At 40.7% G+C, this 19,212-nt stretch overlaps 1 protein-coding gene across 1 annotated transcript in view; it reads left to right on the top strand.

Moving 5' to 3' along the window:
- The window catches only part of LOC134868114 (matrix metalloproteinase-17-like), a 65,055-nt gene extending 51,003 nt beyond the window's left edge, over window positions 1-14,052 (top strand). Inside the window, 7 exon segments of the mRNA XM_063889005.1 lie at window positions 1,680-1,709; window positions 1,712-1,855; window positions 2,776-2,878; window positions 4,766-4,848; window positions 5,568-5,720; window positions 5,866-6,123; window positions 12,147-14,052. Coding sequence (XP_063745075.1) covers window positions 1,680-1,709; window positions 1,712-1,855; window positions 2,776-2,878; window positions 4,766-4,848; window positions 5,568-5,720; window positions 5,866-6,123; window positions 12,147-12,469 — 1,094 coding nt within the window. The 3' untranslated portion in view covers window positions 12,470-14,052.
- The last annotated feature ends 5,160 nt before the right edge of the window (window positions 14,053-19,212 follow it).

The following is a 19,212-nucleotide window of genomic DNA, read 5'->3' as shown; positions in this document are numbered from 1 at the left end:
TTGATTTCTGAGTGGCCAGGTCACTGCTAGCACATCAAATCAAAAGGAAAGCTGTCGAGTGGTTTTGCGTCTGCTTCCCTAAACCAAGTGCTGCAGGCTATGTTTGTAGCATTCTGGGTACAGTTATATCCCAGGTAGAGATACCCCAGAATTATGTTTTCTGTGCGTCAAAGTAATGCAATATTTTACTGCGTGACACCCTGAGAATTATTCCTTCAGATGCATTTCTGTCTGCTCACTCTGAAGCTCTCTTTCTCCCTCGTGTTCCTTCTCTCTGTGTTTCTGCCACAGAGGTCTAACTCCCATTCATCCCCCCCAAATCTCTCCGCTCTGACTTTGTCCATAGGCATTGCGATTTTTTTCAACCTCAGATGGACTGTAAATACGATGACATGGTACCTACTTTGTTCTGAATCCCTGTTCTCTCTCCCCCCCAATCCCTCCTTTGATCCACCTTCCCTCTCCGCGCCATGTGCTCCCGTAGATTAGAGTTGGCATTTGGTTTCCGAATTTCCCAGGTGTTATAAGCACAAGTGCACATCTCCAATTGTCCTTTGTGTTCCGACAGAGCACAGCACTGAGATGTTCCCAAGTCGAGGCCAACACAAGGTTAACTGAATGCAGACTTCAGCCGAGCCACCAAGGAACCCTAAGCTAGCTTGGCTCGACACGCTAGCACTAGAAGTTTTTACAAATGTGAATCTCTAAACTTAGGTTTTGTCTTGCTTAGTAGAGCCAGACAAGGAGTTTGGAGGAAGCTTTGCCTTTTTCTGTTTTAGTTGAACATCCAGGGAAAGCATGCAGCCTCTTTAGGTGTCTTTCCGCACTCAGGTTTTGATTGGCAGCCGGGAGGCTCAGACAGTATTACCATAGTTATCTCACTGCACCACATGCCTAACAGAACTCGCAGCCACCACAGCTGTCTGTCACGCCTCTTAACTTGCAACCTATGGACTTCACTCATGAAAGGGATAACACACACAAACAAGTTCTACAAAAGTCACACACTGTAAGCAGCAAAGTGATCTCTGTAAGCTGAGATGCAACCTTTTCATTTAAAAGTGATTGATCATTTCTCAAAGGTGACTTGTCCTTTTCTGGTGTTTGACACAATCTTTATTATCATTGTCTCATCATGCCTACAAGTGCATCTCCTACCTCTCTGTATGCTGTCACCTCTCACTGACCATTCATTTTGAAAACTTCAGAGCTAGAACTGCTGTGTCTAATATTTGAGAATGTACTTTTCTTGTTAAGTCATTTATTCCTACACTGGACAGCAACGACTGTAGGGAAGAATAAATATGCTGTGTGCTGCATTCTGTTGCAGCGTCTTTGATTGAATAATTTAAAAGATGAAGAGGGGGGATTCAACATTCGGGAAGTGTGGTGTCCTCTATGTTCTTATACATTGATATAGATACTAGTACACAAATATTTATTGAATTTATATTTATGAATATCTTTGGCACACATTGACTAAAGCCACATACTGTAGCATTCACGTATACATATAATGGAATGCAGCCAATCGCTTCTAAAGAAAGAACCGCTTGGGTTTGAATTGGTGCCGTTGATTATGGATTTCGAGCAGGTAAAGAATGACAAGTTGTATAAAACAAAAAAAGAAAAACCTGACAATGATTTCTGTGTCTCTTGTTTCTCTCCCTCTCCGTCAGATACTCATGGGATGGATCTGTTTGCGGTTGCAGTCATGAGTTCGGTCACGCCATCGGCCTGGTCCACACCTCAGCCATAGAGTCCATCATGAGACCGTACTACCAGGGTCCTGTAGGAGATCCTCTGAAATACGACCTACCGTATGAAGACAAGGTCCGCGTCTGGCAGCTCTACGGTACGAGGGATCATCCAAACGCTGCTTTATGTGCCTGTGTGGGATGGAGAGAGAAAGAGCAATTGCTCTGTGGAGCAAGGTTATTGATTAATGAAAACATATATTGAGTTAATTGGACCTTTTTTGTGGCATATGACCTTATCACATCATTGACTGATACAGAGAAGAGCAGTGTGTGCGGCAGAAAGACTAATGACCATGAAGACGAGAATGAAGTGCACTAAGGAATGCTGAAGGCCAGGACTGTGAAAGAGGGAGATAAATTAGATTAAACAACAGCACAGGCACTAAGACAAAGCCTAGAGCAAGCATTTCATAGCGTATATTTCAAATAATATCATATTATCATATTTATAAATAAAATAAAGGTATTATAATGGAGCAACAACCCCCAAGTATGAATAGAAAAGACAAGCCTTACACTTGCATTCTCTGTAGTAGTCAGCAGGGGGCACTTATAGAAGATTGTTTAGATGATGTGTAGATGTATAGAAGTTTATGAAAAAAAATGACCCTACCTCCCACTTGGTTTATAACCTAAGTAAACATTATCTTGGAAAGTGTATGGTGTCAATTGTTTCGATTCAAGTCATCTTTAATGCAGCATAGTGTTCATTATGTAAATGATGGCCCCATTTAGAGTAAATAGACTATAAACAGTATGCTTTAGCACTTGGCTACCCTTAGCTACTTCGCAGTTTTGTTTGGCCTGAATTCCATTCCTTATTTTTCTATTAGAACTTTTTACAGTGTCTGTGATAATACAAATGCAAAAGAGGAGGAATTAAGCAACACATTAAAAATCTGCAGAACTTGTTGTTTATTTCCCATAAACATAAAAAAAAACACAGGTTTGCAAAGCTAAATTTAAATGAACTGCCTTTTTATTAACATAGTCTTTGATCACCTATCCTCCCCAGGTGTCAGAGACTCTGTGTCTCACACAAACCGACCAGCCAACCCCTCCCAGACGGCTGAACCCCCTGTCCTGCTGGACCTCCCTGAAAACAGGTCCACGCTCCTGTAAGTAGAATATCTGGTGTCTTTTGAGCACTACATAAAGAACTCAACTCTCCTGGTTGTCAAACATCCATCAATCCATCCACTAACAGTAGAGACAACCGTTATTGTCGTCATTGACAGTTACATTGATTTACATCGGAGCAATGGATTGTCCAGTTGACAACTTCAGGTGTAGGTAGCACTATAGGAAAGGTGATTGGGTCCATGAAAATCAAATTAAGACCATGCATCTATACAAAACTTCATTACAATCTGTTCAGTAGTTTTACAGATATCTCACTCTGTACCTCTGTAAAGGCTTGGACTGACAGTCAGACCAACCCCTTAATTCCCAGCAGTGGAGCGTGTCAAACAGACTACACAGCACATGAACCATAAGCACGGTTAAAGTGATGACCTGGATTCAGCTAAGACTCTCTTGTTTGCAATTTTAAATCATTTCAACATTCAGGTGCCAGCCCATCATACTATACTATCTCCTCTCAACTAGGAAATGTATTATGAGTATTATCTTAATTATTATTGCTGGGACTGACCGAATAAATCAACATTTAAATGGCAAATGAAAGAATATCCCGTGCATATTTTAAACCTTTATGCACTAAACAACAAAGCCAAAATATTTTTAGATACCTTGACAGTGTACTAACTTTATCTATTTGGAAATGTTAATTATTATAAAGCATAAACAAAGGCTGGATGTGTTTCAAGTGAGTTAAATGATTGTACTCATTATGAGTGGATAAAGAGAGGGCAGCTTGCTTAGGGAGCAATCAAACTTAGTTTCAAACTAGACCGACAACAACAAACAACTTCTGCTGTCCTCCACAAACACACTCATTTAAAGACAGCAGTTCTAAAAATACAAATTTAAAACCCTCTTTTCCTTTAATGGTGCGAGCCTTCCACTGCCCTCAATGCTAATCTGTTTTAACACCTCCATACGGTCATAATGTGCGTAATAGCTGGATTATACTTGACAAGGGTCACAAATGTTGACCACTAGGCAGCGATGTGGTCTTAATAGAGCTCTGAATGGAGATCTTTGTTGATAATGCGGGGTCTAGCTGACTCCCACTCACAGTGGCAGCCCTGTGGTGCTAATGGCTTCATCATTGGAAGGCCAACCACGTCGGTGCTTTAAATCACTTATTAGCCCAGAGGATAAATGCACTGGGGGACCGCAGCGCGATAGCATTTCACCTTAATGTTTAGACTGATTAATTAATGGAAACACATGGACATGCATGCACACTTTCAAACACTCTTGGCTTAGCAATTACCATAATTGTTTATCTATGCAAACTGAACAGCATACCTGACATAAAGTGAAGTTGTATTATGTTTTAACCCTTAAAAGGTTTCTGTATCGGGGATAATACAGTCATTTGACAGGCTCTGTCCATGTGTAATATGGGTCTAATAACAGTGTAATATGGGTGTAATCGGGTGTGTTGACGTGAAATGTGGATGTTATAACAGTGTAATTATGGTGTAGTAACAGTGTTTGTGTAGAAACAGTGTAATTACGGTGTAGTAACAATGTAATTACGGTGTAACAGCAATTTAATATTGGTGTTGCAAGGGTGTAATGTGTGGCTAATAAGAGTGTGGAATGGGTATAGTAAGGTTTAATATGGGTGGGATAACGGTGTAATAGGGTGATGTATGGGAGTATTATTCTTTGATATGGGTGCAGTAGCAGTGTTATATGGGTGTAAGGTTGAAAGTAGCAATCAATTAATTTTCCAAAATATTTACATGTGATTGTCCATTTAACGGATACAACAGGTCGGTAGGTGTATATAGCCTCAAACACTCAAAAGTTTAGATTGATGATGTTAAATGTAATGTCCTTGTTTTGGTTCTATAACTTTCCTCTCCTAGGCTGACACGAGATGCCCCAGACAGATGTACCAGTCACTTCGATGCGGTGGCCCAAATTCGAGGGGAGGCCTTCTTTTTTAAAGGTATTCAAGCTTAAAAGGAAAAAGCAGACAAGAGACACTGATGGACAGACGGATAAATAGAAAGGGACAGTAAGAGGGAAGGGAGAAGAAGAGTTGAATGGAGAGGAGATAAAGTGGAAGAGTAAGGGACGGGGTCTGGAGAGAGTAGCGGCTCCAGCGATCGATAGAAAGCACAGTCATGTGTGGCTCCCAGGGCCCCCATCACAGACTCACACTTTGTCGTATATTCTGCAGGCTGAAGAAAATGGTCCTTAAGGGCCCAAGCTTTTTTTTTTTTTTGCTGTATACTTGTTATCTGGAGAGCTGAACATTGATCCATTTTGCTTATTGGCTGGCGTGGTAAGAAAGCTTTTTTTAGCCAGAACATGTGATTTTGAAAATGGTCTCTTAAAACATAACAGCACATATTGTCTATTGGCTAAGGGTCCTGTACCTCCTCCTGAGCACAAGCCTAAATGCATTCTTTACCAATAATATCAAAAAAAGGTCAATAAAAGTAGCTCAATAAATAAAGATACAACTCTAAAGAGAATTTAAGAGTAATTGTTGAAGATTCAGTTCATTGTTTGCCCTGTGGATGTGAAGGAGGTAAAGGGATGTGTAATATACTGCAGACACAGCAGACTGTGTCCTAACTTAAACACAACTTTTCCGGTAATTGACTCCCACTGGATATTGTGAAGAAGAACCAAGCTCTCACCTGTTCCCATCTGTTATAGGAAAGTACTTCTGGCGACTAACAAGAGAAAAGCACCTGGTGTCCCTGCGCCCTGCACAGATTCATCGCTTCTGGAGGGGCCTCCCTCAAAATTTGGACAGTGTGGATGCTGTGTATGAGAGACCTGGGGACCACAAAATAGTATTTTTTAAAGGTAAATATCTCTATCTGCTATCAACTTCTTCTTCTATGTGTCTGTGGTTTTAGTTGACTGACTAGGCTATACTGTCTTGTAAATACAATACATTATAAAGGTAATATGTCTCCTTTAAATTGTGACCTGTGTCCACCCTCTTCAGGTCTAAAGTACTGGGTATTTAAGGATAATAACGTAGAGGAGGGCTACCCTCGTCCAATCAGTGACTTTGGCCTACCCTTGGAAGGAGTAGATGCAGCCTTTGTTTGGCTACACAACGACAAAACCTACTTCTTCAAGGACAACTTCTACTGGCGCTACGATGACCACGTGCGACGTATGGACCTGGGCTACCCTAAAGACAGCTCGCTCTGGAAGGGGCTGCCACCCCAACTGGATGATGCCATAAGGTGGTCTGATGGTGAGTAGCTAAAATAATTGAGTAAAAAAAAAGACTGCATGCTAAGCAGTTCAGATATTCATGCTCTCTATCTAAATGGTTTTATTAGTTTTAAACTCAGCCACAAACAGAAAGGTTCCTCGTCAGTGGAAAACCAGTCTAAATGGGATCAAGGCTTATAAAGTCTTATATAGCTCTAAAGGGAACTTTGAAAAGGTATGGAACAACAACTCTAAATCTTAACTTTAACATTTTAGAGGCAACTTTTGTATGAAAATGTGCTTAGTAAAACTTTTGGTGTGCAACTTATACATGATTTGGGCCCTGTGCCGTAGCTGGCACCTCCACTTTTAACGGCTACAAAAAGATAACTTTCTTAGCTTTTCTGAGCTTAAAGATTTATATTTATTATCTTATTAAACCCACAGCTAAAGTGGTATGATCACTTAAGAAATAACCGCATTAGTGAAGTATTTTGACATGCAATTTAACACACGTCCAAACAAGAACTCTCTAAGGCTCTTGGCAAATGTGATGTGTGTACACAATAACAAATAATCGGTGACCCATAAAAATCAAGCTGTGGTTATGGAAAATGTAAGGCTCTACTTTCATCTTTAGGGAACAAGTTTCCAGACAACAAACTTTTTAGATTACAAACCCTGAGTCAGTCTACCAGAAGGAGGGTGTAGAACTGGCATCTCGGCTTGCCAACAACAGCCTTGACCTTTACACCGCAAACACAGTGGAGAGCCGCATTGGCTGTTATGAATCCACAAGCCAGTCTCCCCTTATTAGACCATGCTGCAACAATGAGGTCAGTGGCGTCTGTCAAAAGCACTAAAATGGGAATGCTAGATTCTGGTCTAATCCTAGCAGGAAGTCTCACAGGGAAGGTTTCACCTGAATTAACCTAAAGGCAATGGTCATCTATAACCAAAGTTTGTCTATAGAGAAGTCAGTCAGCTTTCAGTAGTCTTCTCTAAATCACCTGTATGGCATCACAGTGAGAATGAAGCCAATGAAAGAAAACACCCCTATTGAGCAGCCTTGCATTTTACAGATCACGTACGTTTTCAGTGCATCTGTGTTACACTATCTGCCTCAGTTTACTTAGTTTCCTGCACCAATCACACTCAGCCTCTGTCAATATGCAAACAATCCCTAATTTCGGTCTTATTTGAACTCTTCAAACTAGTATCTTTCTTACTTGCTCACTCAATTTGGTGCAATCCATCATTTATCCATTCAGAATTGTATTTGTATGTATTTTTAAATACAACTACAACAATACAAGTACTTATATATATTTTTAAAAGCAAAAGTCAACATTTAAATTAAATGAATTTGCACACATTTTCATAGAAGTTGTATCAATATCCATTGCATTGCGTCGGAGTTGCTGTAATTACGGGAGTGTCGCACAAGAGGGCGGTGCTGGGCTGGAATGTGAGATGCGGTTCAGGTGAGCGAAAGCCTTCAAGAACTAGGGTGGACTCAATATGTGATGACACAGAGACACTTCTAGTATGTAAATAATTCCACTTGGATTCATTATTTGATTTCCCTTTATGTTGTAGTAACACCAGATGGGAATTGTTTTTTAAAAAGCATTTTTGGTTTGTTCCCTTATACATTTTATGGCGCTGGATGCTTGCTTTGTGCTTGCTTGAGTCTTGACAAAGGTCCAGGGCGTCAAAAACATCATTAACGATGGATCAAATGATTACTTGTAATAATAATAATAATACATATTTGTATGCAGCGCTTTTCCTAATGCGAAAGGTGTCACAAGACCCACAGTATCACGTCCCGATTGGACTACTGCATTGGGGTCCTCTCCGGGGTTCCCAGCAAAACCCTGGAGAGACTCCATCATCTCCGGAACTCTCACCCGCACAAAGTCATGCCAGCACATAACCCCCACTTTCATCCACCTTCACTGGCTCCCGATTAAGTCCCGGATCACTTTCAAAACCCTCCTCCCCACCAATAAGTCTCTCCATGGCCTGTCTATCCCCCGCACTCGCCTCCGAACCGTTGGTGACAGGGCGTTCAGTGTTACGGCCCCCACCCTCTGGAACGCTCTTCCTGCAGAGATCCGCAATGCTGCCTCCCTGGACATCTTCAAATCCTCATTAAAAACTCACCTCTTAACCAAAGCCTTTGACCACTCTTAGTCCCCGGTTCTTCTACCACAACTGCCATTTATTTTGTTGTTTCTATTCTTTTTTTTGCCTTACTTTTTTGTTTGTTTATTTGTTTTCTGTCTTTCCTCACATTATGGAAAGCTGGTTACCTAGAAAGGCACTATGTAAATTGAAATTATTGTTATTATTACAGTCTCTCCTGGCAGTTCCCCTCTGTTTTATGGAAGTATCAAACTTTGCTAACACAAGAGAAATACTGTATACAGTATATCTGTTATTATAGGATAGGGAAGCTTCCAGTTCTGCTTTGAAACTCCTTATGTTGGAAAAAAAAACATAATTAATAATGAAAAAACTATACTCTACATGAGCTGTGTGTAGTTGTAGATTTTTGTTGTGTATGTCAGTGTCTATGTTTGGTTGACCTACATAAAAAAAATAGAAGCATTTCCCACACCAAAACATAATCATTGAAATTAAATGCTCATTTGTTTTAGGTGGAAAACAAAAACGATGAATACGAAATATGCAGGAACTATTGTAGTAAAACCATATACTTTAAAGGTGCCATGGAATGGAGAACTGTACCTTCACTATGCCACGATCAGCTTTGGCATTTACTCCTTTTTAGCTTAGCTGGGAATAACAGGTGTCAGGCTCACAAGTTGTCTGTGCTTATCTCCACTTTAAGCCGGAACTGTTTGTTAAACTTAAATGCGAGTACCGTCCTCACACAGGAGCAGCAGCCTTCTGCATTACAGCTGATTGTAGTTCTCAGTGACTACGACCAACCGACACTGCTATCTTTCTGAGAGAGCCCTACTAATCTGTTGTGGAGGAAATACATTGTCCAGCAGTGGCTCAGTCAGTAGGGGCTTGGACTGGGAATCGTAGGGTCGCCGGTTCAAGTCCCCGAACAGACTTGAAGTATGGAAAGTGGACTGCTACTTGGAGAGGTCCCAGTTCACCTCCTAGGCCCTGCTGTGGTGCCCTTGAGCAAGGCACCGGACACCTCCAATCCCCCCTCCCCATTGCTCCCCGGGCGCTGCACAATAGCTGCCCACTGCTCCTAGTACTAGGATGGGTTAAATGCAGAGGACCAATTTCACTGTGTGTGCTCTGCTGTGTGCATGCATGTGACTAATAAAGAGGGTTTCATCCTCCGATTCTATCTACATCAGCGGGGTATAAATATAAGGTCTCGCAGCTGTGACGCACCGGCCTTTGTTTAATGTTTCTGAATAACAAACTGAAGTGGTTGGCAGGTAGTAGTTATATCAAGTACCAGAAACATGCATGAAATGTTCTTAAAGGTCCGTATATACATCTAAGTTATTTTCCATAAAATGATATTGTCATAAGGTCAATATAAATTGTACTCACAACCTTAAAGAAAGCCCAAGGTGATATTCTCACTCAACAATTTAAATTAACAACTGACACAACCATTAAATGCACATTTAGTTTATATCATTCAATTAGAGTGTGTGTGTGTGTGTGTGTGTGTGTGTGTGTGTGTGTGTGTGTGTGTGTGTGTGTGTGTGTGTGTGTGTGTGTGTGTGTGTGTGTGTGTGTGTGTGTGTGTGTGTGTGTGTGTGTGTGTGTGTGTGTGTGTGTGTGTGTGTGTGTGTGTGTTGATCCATGTGTTTTGCCCTCCACTTCGTTCTCTGGCTGGCTTTATAGCATGAGGTGGGGTAATGTGATCATTATTGGAGCATGTCACGCCTTAATCTGCCATGTCAGTAATCTCTACCCACTATGTGCATCTGTGCTTGTAAAACATGCCTGTCCTTTACCGCCTATTAAATGCCTATAGCGATTTCTATAAAGCCTATGCATAAACGTGCGAATGAAAATGCTTGGAGCTAACAGATGTCCTTGTGTAACTGTGTGGCATTAGCATGACCTTACCCGTTATGGGGAGTGATTGCTAGTGCTGAATTGTAATAAATAGATAGAAATTATCTGAACTGTACCATATCTCTTCTGCTTTTCTTTTAACACATACTTGAATAGTTTTATTTGAAGGTTTCTCTCACATTCAAACTCTAACAACAATCAATAAAGCTCCCTGATATTTGGACTCACTGGGAGAAACTGAGAGCCTGTTTGGTAGCATGATTTAATCACTGTATAACCTGTGGAGGGTAATAATATTAGACTTAATGAGTCACGAAATGTGAAGTTAATCCATAAGGCAGTCCTTATACTGTCAATTAATTAAATTAGCAGTAATGCAAACCAAGGCTTTTTTCACACCAATTTTTAATTGCTTTGAGAATAAAAATAAATGCCATTTAGCTTCATCATGTAGGGATAAATTACACATGTTCTGTAAATCAGAGTGACGTTCATTGCCCAGTAGGTTACACGAGGAATTTGGATTGGTGTATGTGGTGCATACACCAATCCAACAGTGGGAGGAATTAAGGTGTATACTCAATTAAAAAATCACTAGACATCTCCAAGCAGCTCACCAATCAGAGCAGACTTGGCTCTGGTTTCAGACAGAGGGTGAAAAGACGTACTGCAGCACAGGCAGTATGAAAACATGTCACAGTAGAGGCACAAAATACAAATATGAACCTAAACATGCGTCTTAAAGGGCCCCTTTAATGTAGCTAGTATTACCTTGCAACTATTCATTAAAATCAAATAACCTATTAAGTAATTGTTATGTGAATGATATAGGTGCCGCCAGGATCTTTGAGTTAGTTATTTCAGCAGTAAAGACAACAGCTCCCGTGATCCCAAGCGACTTCATGAAGTTGTCAGCGTCGTCAACCTTGATAGACAAAACTACAAAAAAGATTTTGACCTGATATGACTGTTTGATTAGCAGGCTCTGTATTAACTCCAGTAACAGTAAAATGAACATATTGACTCGTCCGTGGCATTTCCTTTGACTAGACAAGGATGTTAGATCTGGAGTCCGTCCCCTACTGCTGCATCGAGAAAGGTTACCTGCTGTTCCAAAGCAATTACAATAGGTCAGATGCTCAGGACATATTGCTTTCCGATGGGAATTTATAGTGTTTACATTCAACAGAGTTTTGGCAGCCATCACAGAGCAAATCCCCTTCAAGAAGTGTTTCCACCAGTTGGCCGTACAGATTAGGCTTAGATAAAACACTTGTAGGTTTTGAAAATTGGCACAAAACATTTAATTAGCAGGAGGTACTCGGGCCTTATTTCAGACTACTCTCAACGGGAGTGAGCAACACCGCCTTTCCCCCTGCAGCAACTCCCAGCTCGATGTGTGGAGGCTGTTTTTTCCCTGTCAGGTGTTTAAAGGTCTGTGTTGTGTCTGTGTGAGCTTTTGCCAGCTTCGGAGGTCCTGCTCCAAGCTCTTTAATGTGTGTGAGTGTGAGAGCAGGCCAAAAGAGAAAGAGAGGACAGTCCCAATAAAATCCCCAATTATATGAAGACACATACAAATGCATGTATATAAACAAGCAATTCCACATATAATTGGGCGAGAGAGCTGGACAAATATCAAAGCCTTTACGTGCTGTTGAGCTGCTTCCGTAAGCCTAGGACAAAGAGAACAATGAGTGACAGGGAAGAGGACACTTATTGTGATCATTGACTGAGAAGAGTGTTATGTGCAGAAAGAGTTCATTGAAAAGCACAGGTTTTTGAGATGAATGAAAAAAAATGCCACTGTAGGAGAGAACTGTTACCCTGTTGCTAAATAGGATATAGGAAGCAGCTAAAGAACATTTGTCTTTCATTATTATTAATGTTTGTTTTCTGCATTTGAATACTTAGATTGTTCTTGCCCTTCTTTCAGTCTCAAGGGCAAAGACAACATTCATCACTGTCTTTTCTTGTTGTAATTCACTGTATTTCAAAGCACACAGTAATGCCAACAATATGCCTTTCTCTCCGAAGGCTCGTCCTATTTCTTCAAGGGGAAGGAGTACTGGCGAGTGCCGAGCAGCGACATGGAGGTGGAGGCAGGATACCCCCGCTCAATCGCCAAAGACTGGCTGCTGTGCACCGAGATGCAGGCAGACTCTCCGGACACAGAGTCCAAAAGCACGGAGACGAGACTCAACGTGCATCAGCCGGACCACGCAGAGAACGGATTTGAGGTGTGCTCCTGCACCTCGGACTCCGCCTCGCCTTTGGGCGCCCTCCCCTCCCCATCCCCCCTGTGGCTGCTGCCACCTCTCTGGACGCTCTCGCTGGCCCTCCGCTCTGAACTGCTATGATGCCAAAGCACGGGACAAGGTTCCTGAGCTGGGTGCAGAAAAACAGTCTGTTTTGTGGAGGGCCAGTGGAGACTCATTCTGAATACAAACTTGAACATTTTGTTCTTCTAAATATCAATTGGTACGTTTTGGTATTACTTTTGCTGTTATTTATTTCACATGCCATTTGATGGTCATTTAAAGCGCCTTTTAGTATGGGTAGTACATACAGTTATCATATAATCATACTATATCTAGTAGACAGCAATCCACTGACAGAGACAATGCTAGTACCTGCGCTCAACAACTTGAGTTACACAGAACCACTCTTATTTAAATCCTACACTGCTATTGCTTCATCGCAAGGAAGCTAATCCAGTAGGATTGTTCAGAATCACTGTTTTCATGTAGAGGAAGTTCACTGCGATATTGAATGGCTACCTGGGATGTGGATTTCAAACAGCTGAGTATCATGAGGTGGTAAAAAGTGGACAGCTGATAGATTTAAATGTTTACCTTTCAGGAATAGTTGGACAAAAAAATATCCATACTCTCACATCTGTCTGATTCATATTTAGCTATCTCTTAGACAGTTAGCTTAGCTTAGCAAAAGCGCTTAAATCAGTGAAGAAACAAGCAAACGAAAGGCAAAGACCTGCTACCATGTTTGTTTCCTGTTAGCAGTCTTTATGCTAAGCTAAGCTAACCAGGTACATGGCTGTAGCCTTATATGTATCTTATAGATATGAGAATTACATTTATTTTTTCTCATCTAACTCTAAAAACAGATATGTCAAACCATGTATTTAAATACTCACTGGCAAGTAGAACTTTCTACCAGGCTGTTTACAGCACTTTTCACCAATCAAATAATCACGTTTAAGTTTAGGTTGGTTACAGGTAATGTTACAGTTCTGCCCGAACCCTATAGGGAGAAATACACAGTATTTTAACTCAGACTGACAGGACTAAACTGCCTGTAAAACTCAAACCAGGGTAAAGAATGACATCTGGGATAAAGATAATATAATTGGTGACACACCAGCATGTATTGAGGCGACAAATGAAAAGTACCCAGAAATGCAGTGGAGATAGTTTACAAGTTAATGATCCCAAGGGGTTTTGGCAGGAAGAGGAAATAGATGGCATGCTGGGATGTCGACAGGTAGATGGATAGCATACTGTAAACAGGTAGATAGGGGAATACCATGGAATACAGCAACACAAAGAAAAAAAGAGCACCCTGTGCTATGGGAAGTAGGAAAATGCAGACTTCCTATAAGACAGAACGTTAAAAGTGAAGAGTTTCTGTGTCGCTTCACGCCATTATCCTAGCGTACCTCCCTTACCTGTCTCCTATGCTCTTTGATGTACACTCCATCAGAAGCATTCCCTGCCAGCACAGAGGCAGTATTAGTTTTGTTGTATTTTTTGAAATAAATATAGAGAGATAGTGATTCCATATTGCTTCAACCAGAGCTCCATCTAAGAACGTCATTAGCAAACCCCACCGGATAGCAACTGGATTTATTCTTGCTGATATATTTACCTACAATTTAAATATAGACACAGATTTATTTGAGTTGAGACGTCCCGTGGTTACTTCAAAGCCGCAGTGGACTGTGTATATTTCAAGGTGTTTTTTTCTAATGTAAAATATTTTTGTAGAAAAATAAAAGAATATGAATGACTTGGTACGGATACAGACTGTTTTTGAATATCGAGCGTTTCTGCCATGCGGGCGTAAGTGTGTAATTATTTAGTGTTATTGAAGAGGAGCCCGGCCTTGCAGACAGATGAAGGTAACATGACAGCTTGCTGACTCCAACTGGGAGCTCCTTTCCATCTCTCTGATGTTCCTGCTCTTGTAACGGTCACTGCTGTTCATCAGGAATGCAAATCACCTCACGTCAACCACACCGCACCACACGCTGTGAGCGGCACTATGGACAGATTGGCTGGCAGAGCATTTTATATGCACCCCTCTTTTCAGGGTTGTAAATTAAACAAGAGGCTACTTATGAATATTCACAACCAAAATTCAAACCGTTTTTAAGGTAAACAAGGTTCAAATGAACAAACCTGTAGTTACACTATGGCTCGATTGTTTATTCTTGGGTTTTCTATTCTGCATCAAGCACAAACATATCTTTATCTCTTTCGTTTGAATATGTTTAACTCCTTTGTGCTCTTCATTGCATCTTCTTAAGACCTTGTCATTTATTATCATGTTAGTTTCAAATGAATCCATTGTTATTCCCAGATGTCCCCCCCCCCTTGCATGCCGGAGTGTGACACCACTGAAAGCGTCAATTTTTCTTTCCCTCCTCTTGACACACTCGAGTGGTGTTAATTAACTGGTGTGACTCTGCGGCCACCGGGAGAGCACCTGCTCCCCGGGGCTGATGCAGCACGACGGGTCACAACTCAGCAGTTTGTCCAACTGATGCTCCCCCCTAAACCAAATCCAGTTAACAATTGAAGGTATTTGTTAACAGTTACTTGTTGTCGAAACTGTAATGAGCATTTTATCAAATTGTACTTTTTAATAGAACATTTACATTTAAATTGATTGATGCATGAGGTGAAAAACGTCCATGCCGGGGGTTTGCATCATTTAAATGAAGAATTCTCGTGAGTCTTAGGAGACTGTGTTGTGTTTTAGGGCTTACTGCGAAATCCTAACTGATGACATTACAAATACACACAAACAAAACACATATTTCAGTTTTTACTTGATTATGGAACATTTCCTTTTAAATTCAATAATAAAGTGAGCTGTAATCATCATTTGATGCAATACAAATCTGGGGTGAACCCCCCTAAAAGAAACCACTGAAATAGCTGTGGTGATGAAGTGACTTTTAGCATGGGGTATAAAGAAAATACAGTGCAAAAACTAAAATAATTTAAAGAAAAAGAGGCAAACAGAGAGGTGTAAAAAGCACTTGAATGCTTTGTGTAAGATATCGAGTGAATTCATTTCTGTTCCAAAACAAGATTGGTAAGGGAAGAACATTTTTTACAGCAACATCTTGTATGCAATGTTGCTAGCCCCTTTTCAGACAGATGCCACACGTAACACCACTAGTCTGTGCAGAGGAAGTGCTAATATGTCACTTTGTGTGTCCATGCACCAAAGTACTACTATTCTCACAGTCACTCGGCTCTCAGCTCTGAGTTGATGCAGCGGGTCTGCAGAAGGAGCTGGTTCTAGCTGCCATGGAGAGGGAATCATTTGTCTGATTTGTGAGACAAGGCTCTGGCAGCCTTCTGCCTCACATGCTTCAAAAGGTCATATTGAATTCAACTCTTGCCCACATAAGTCGGAGAAATTGACAGGAAAGAAGAGTGTAACGATCATTTCTACTTAGTCCAAAGTTTGAGCGAAAGCATCTCTACTTCTGATGGGACAGTAAGGTTCACCTTGATGGAAGACATGTGGACCTGTTATGCAAGATAGAAGACAAGTAATGTATAAACTATAATGTCATGTGGGTATTCACAGCACATACAATTCAAGTATGAATGTACAAGCTAGAGCTGTCAAAATACAAAGGCTATTGATTTCTCTTCCGTTATAGTTTTGGAAAAAATTCCGAGACCCAGTGTCTGTGTGTGTCATTATTCTGCTGAAGTAGAGCGGACACTCTTGATCTTATTATGGCAAAGTGAGTAACAGAATGTTAAAAAAGTACAGGTCAGATGATGAGAGCAGGGACTCCTGATCTCCTGTGCTGTCAGTCTGGCCGTTTCTCTGGTGAGTAGAACTGACACATTTTTATCAGGTGATGACTGAAATGCCCGGGAGGCCTTCAATCCATTTGAGATAAAACACCAACTTTCTGAAGCCTTCTGTTCTCATTTATTTTCCAACGTGTCACATTCAGAACGTGACTCATCAGCACTTGCAAAACCAAGATGGGGTGATACTTTGCATGTAAACCATTTGTTCAAACATGTACCAGTTGCTGCAGTTTGAAATGATAGCAATTTGGCAGATTTTAAGGACTATACTACTGCATATATGAAGAAAAGTTGTATAGCCTTTCGCTGCTCCAGAAGAAGCTGTGCAAAATTTGGTAAAGTAGGGCAGCTGGGTGAAGAGTTGAGGTTACTAGAGTGTCTTTATGCAAGGGGCTTGAGGGCTAAACACACCAAGCAATGATGAAGTTGGAAACTTTACATTTTTCTTCGGGCATGATGTGTATTTGTAACGTAGGTCAAGGTCACAGAAGTATCAGGCATCTGTTTCTGATTGGCTGCTGATTCCCTCTGCTGGTAAACTATCCCCAACTTTTAGTCTGACCCGACTTCAGAGAATTAAAACCTACAAAAGGAACTGATCTTGGAGCGACCTTCACCGATTTCCTGGGGCATTGCAAGTCATTCTGAAACTCTTCGCCCCTCTTCTTGTGTATTTATGATGTTAAGCTTGTACGTTTAGGGTTGATACGAATGATAAGTAGTTTTAAAAACATGTATCAGGATGTTACTTTTACTTAGTAGCTCTTTATTTAACTGTAATCAATCAACCATGATACATTTAAAGACGTGTGTTTCCGCTGAGAGTTAGAGCTGCTTGATGCTTTAGAAAATCTTTAAATCCAGTCTATGAATACCAAAGTCTCCCCTGAGTACATGGCGCCCTCAGTTGTAATAGAGTGTATTGAATTTCCCTCCGCTTCGTGGTTTAATTATCTGGCATGACCTATTGGCGAAGATCACATGCTTGAGCATAGCAATGCAGCATGCAGACAAAACAATTATGCTGATCAAGTATTTAAAGTTCATTTCAGTGCGGAGATGGGTTGGAAAAAGCAGTGACCTTCATGGCAAGATCTGTAGCTATCCATCTACATGAAAAAGTTGGCCACCCTTGAGCTGTGCAACATTTTAACCAAGTGGGTAGTATATAGCTTGATGTTAGGCTGAAAAGATGAGCAGGGCACAGTGCCATAACACTCGATATTAGCCATAGTGGAAAGGAGTGTCCTTGAAGGAGAAAGCTGCCCTCTAGCTTCCGGTTAAGGAGATGAAGTTCCTCTTAAGAAAAAAATAGATATAAAATCTACACAGCACATAGCTGAAAGGGTTTACAATGTGAATAAACACAAAAAAATACTATGAAGGAAATAATATGTATAGAAATGTGGTATTGATTTGCTTGCAAAAGCAAAAGTAAACAGACGACAGAAGGAGTATTCTTTAGAAAAGAAAACATCATTTTTCTCAACTGGTAGGAATTGTGTTGGCTGTCGATCATACAACTGCCCGACTAAAACACCATCTCCTATTTGTATACAAAAAGAAAATTGAAATCCTACATTGTTGTCCTCACTTTGTTAGGACCATGATTTAGAGAGATACGAAATATATTGATACGCAGCAACAAATTGGGTTTTGTAAGAAAATATTGCTTAATTTAAAAGTCTATTAAAGCAGACGTGATGTCGTTACTGTGTGTGCTTAAGAAGGTTTATGTGCAGTTGTCCTTGAGAAGTCATTAGTGCGGTTAAATGCACTAGACAGTTTGCTGATACAAAACAGATCTTTATGACCTTGAATGATTCGCTATCCAGACTACGATGATGATTTGCTTTATCTGTGTGTGTGGGAAGTAAAGTGTGGATACATGTGTTTAGACATGTCAGTAGGGTTACTTTTTTTATTCATTTCAAACTTTTATTGAACAACTTACATTGAGTTTGTAGGCGCAAGTAAATTGGGACACTGCTGGCTAAGATGTCTTCCCTCTAACTAGAGTGAATACCTTTAGGCTTTTGTACCAACTGTCACCAGCACCGAGACCTTAATGCAGTCCATGAAGCACCGATCACTCATTTTGACTGAACCACAGAGCAGAGCTGAAATATTAAAACCCTGAGCCAAACCCATGCTGAGTGGACACCTGTGATGGTGGCTGCTAGGTACCTTCAAGCGAAATACACCAACTGCCCTATTTAGTCAAACTTTTTGACACTGTGAAACGCACTGAAAAGTAGTAGTGTGAAAAGTCAATGATCAATACATGAACACATGACAGCATCAGCCGAGCTGTTTGTTGTTAGCATGGAGCTGGATACTTGGCTCGGGAAACCACTATGACTGACTCATGCCAGCTATCACCAGTATTGTTTAAAAGTGCTGCACCAGTATTATGTAATAACTGGCTGACATTTAACTTGTAAGCAAATAAGATACATTCGCTCTTAAGAGTGGGCTGAGTGGGATGTTTGAGAGTGATCTTACTGCCTCCCCCAAGTGTCAACACAGCTGAAAATTCACAATTTTAATTGTTCAGACAATGTGTCCAGGTACATTTTATTTTGTGATTGATATTAATGATACTGTCACTGATAACATTACACGCCCTGAGTGATTATTGTTGAATATAAAATGTTGAATGAGCAGTCATACCAAAGACTGAGATAAAATAAATGACATCATGACTTGATGAATTGTTTCCATGACGTTTTCAAACCAATGGTTAAAAATTATGAACAACGTGATCACAGTACAACAGCACTGCAGTCCTCTACCGCCCTCCGCTGGTACTTTCAAGTGGATTGAAAGAGGAAAGATTATTTAAATGATCATATGTATGCCGTGTAACGCAACATGCATATAATCAACTGCACAAGGCTATGAAACTCATGTTGGAATAATGTGAATTCCTATTAGTCTTTTTTGTTAGAAGTGTAATGTGGAATTGTGAGCACATTCATCATATGCACTGAACTCTGGAAGGAATTACTTTTAAG

Source organism: Eleginops maclovinus, chromosome 8 (assembly GCF_036324505.1).
Source record: "Eleginops maclovinus isolate JMC-PN-2008 ecotype Puerto Natales chromosome 8, JC_Emac_rtc_rv5, whole genome shotgun sequence".
Lineage (NCBI taxonomy): Eukaryota > Metazoa > Chordata > Actinopteri > Perciformes > Eleginopidae > Eleginops > Eleginops maclovinus.
Note: the sequence above shows the minus strand (reverse complement) of the source record. Positions and strands in the feature narration are given on the sequence as shown.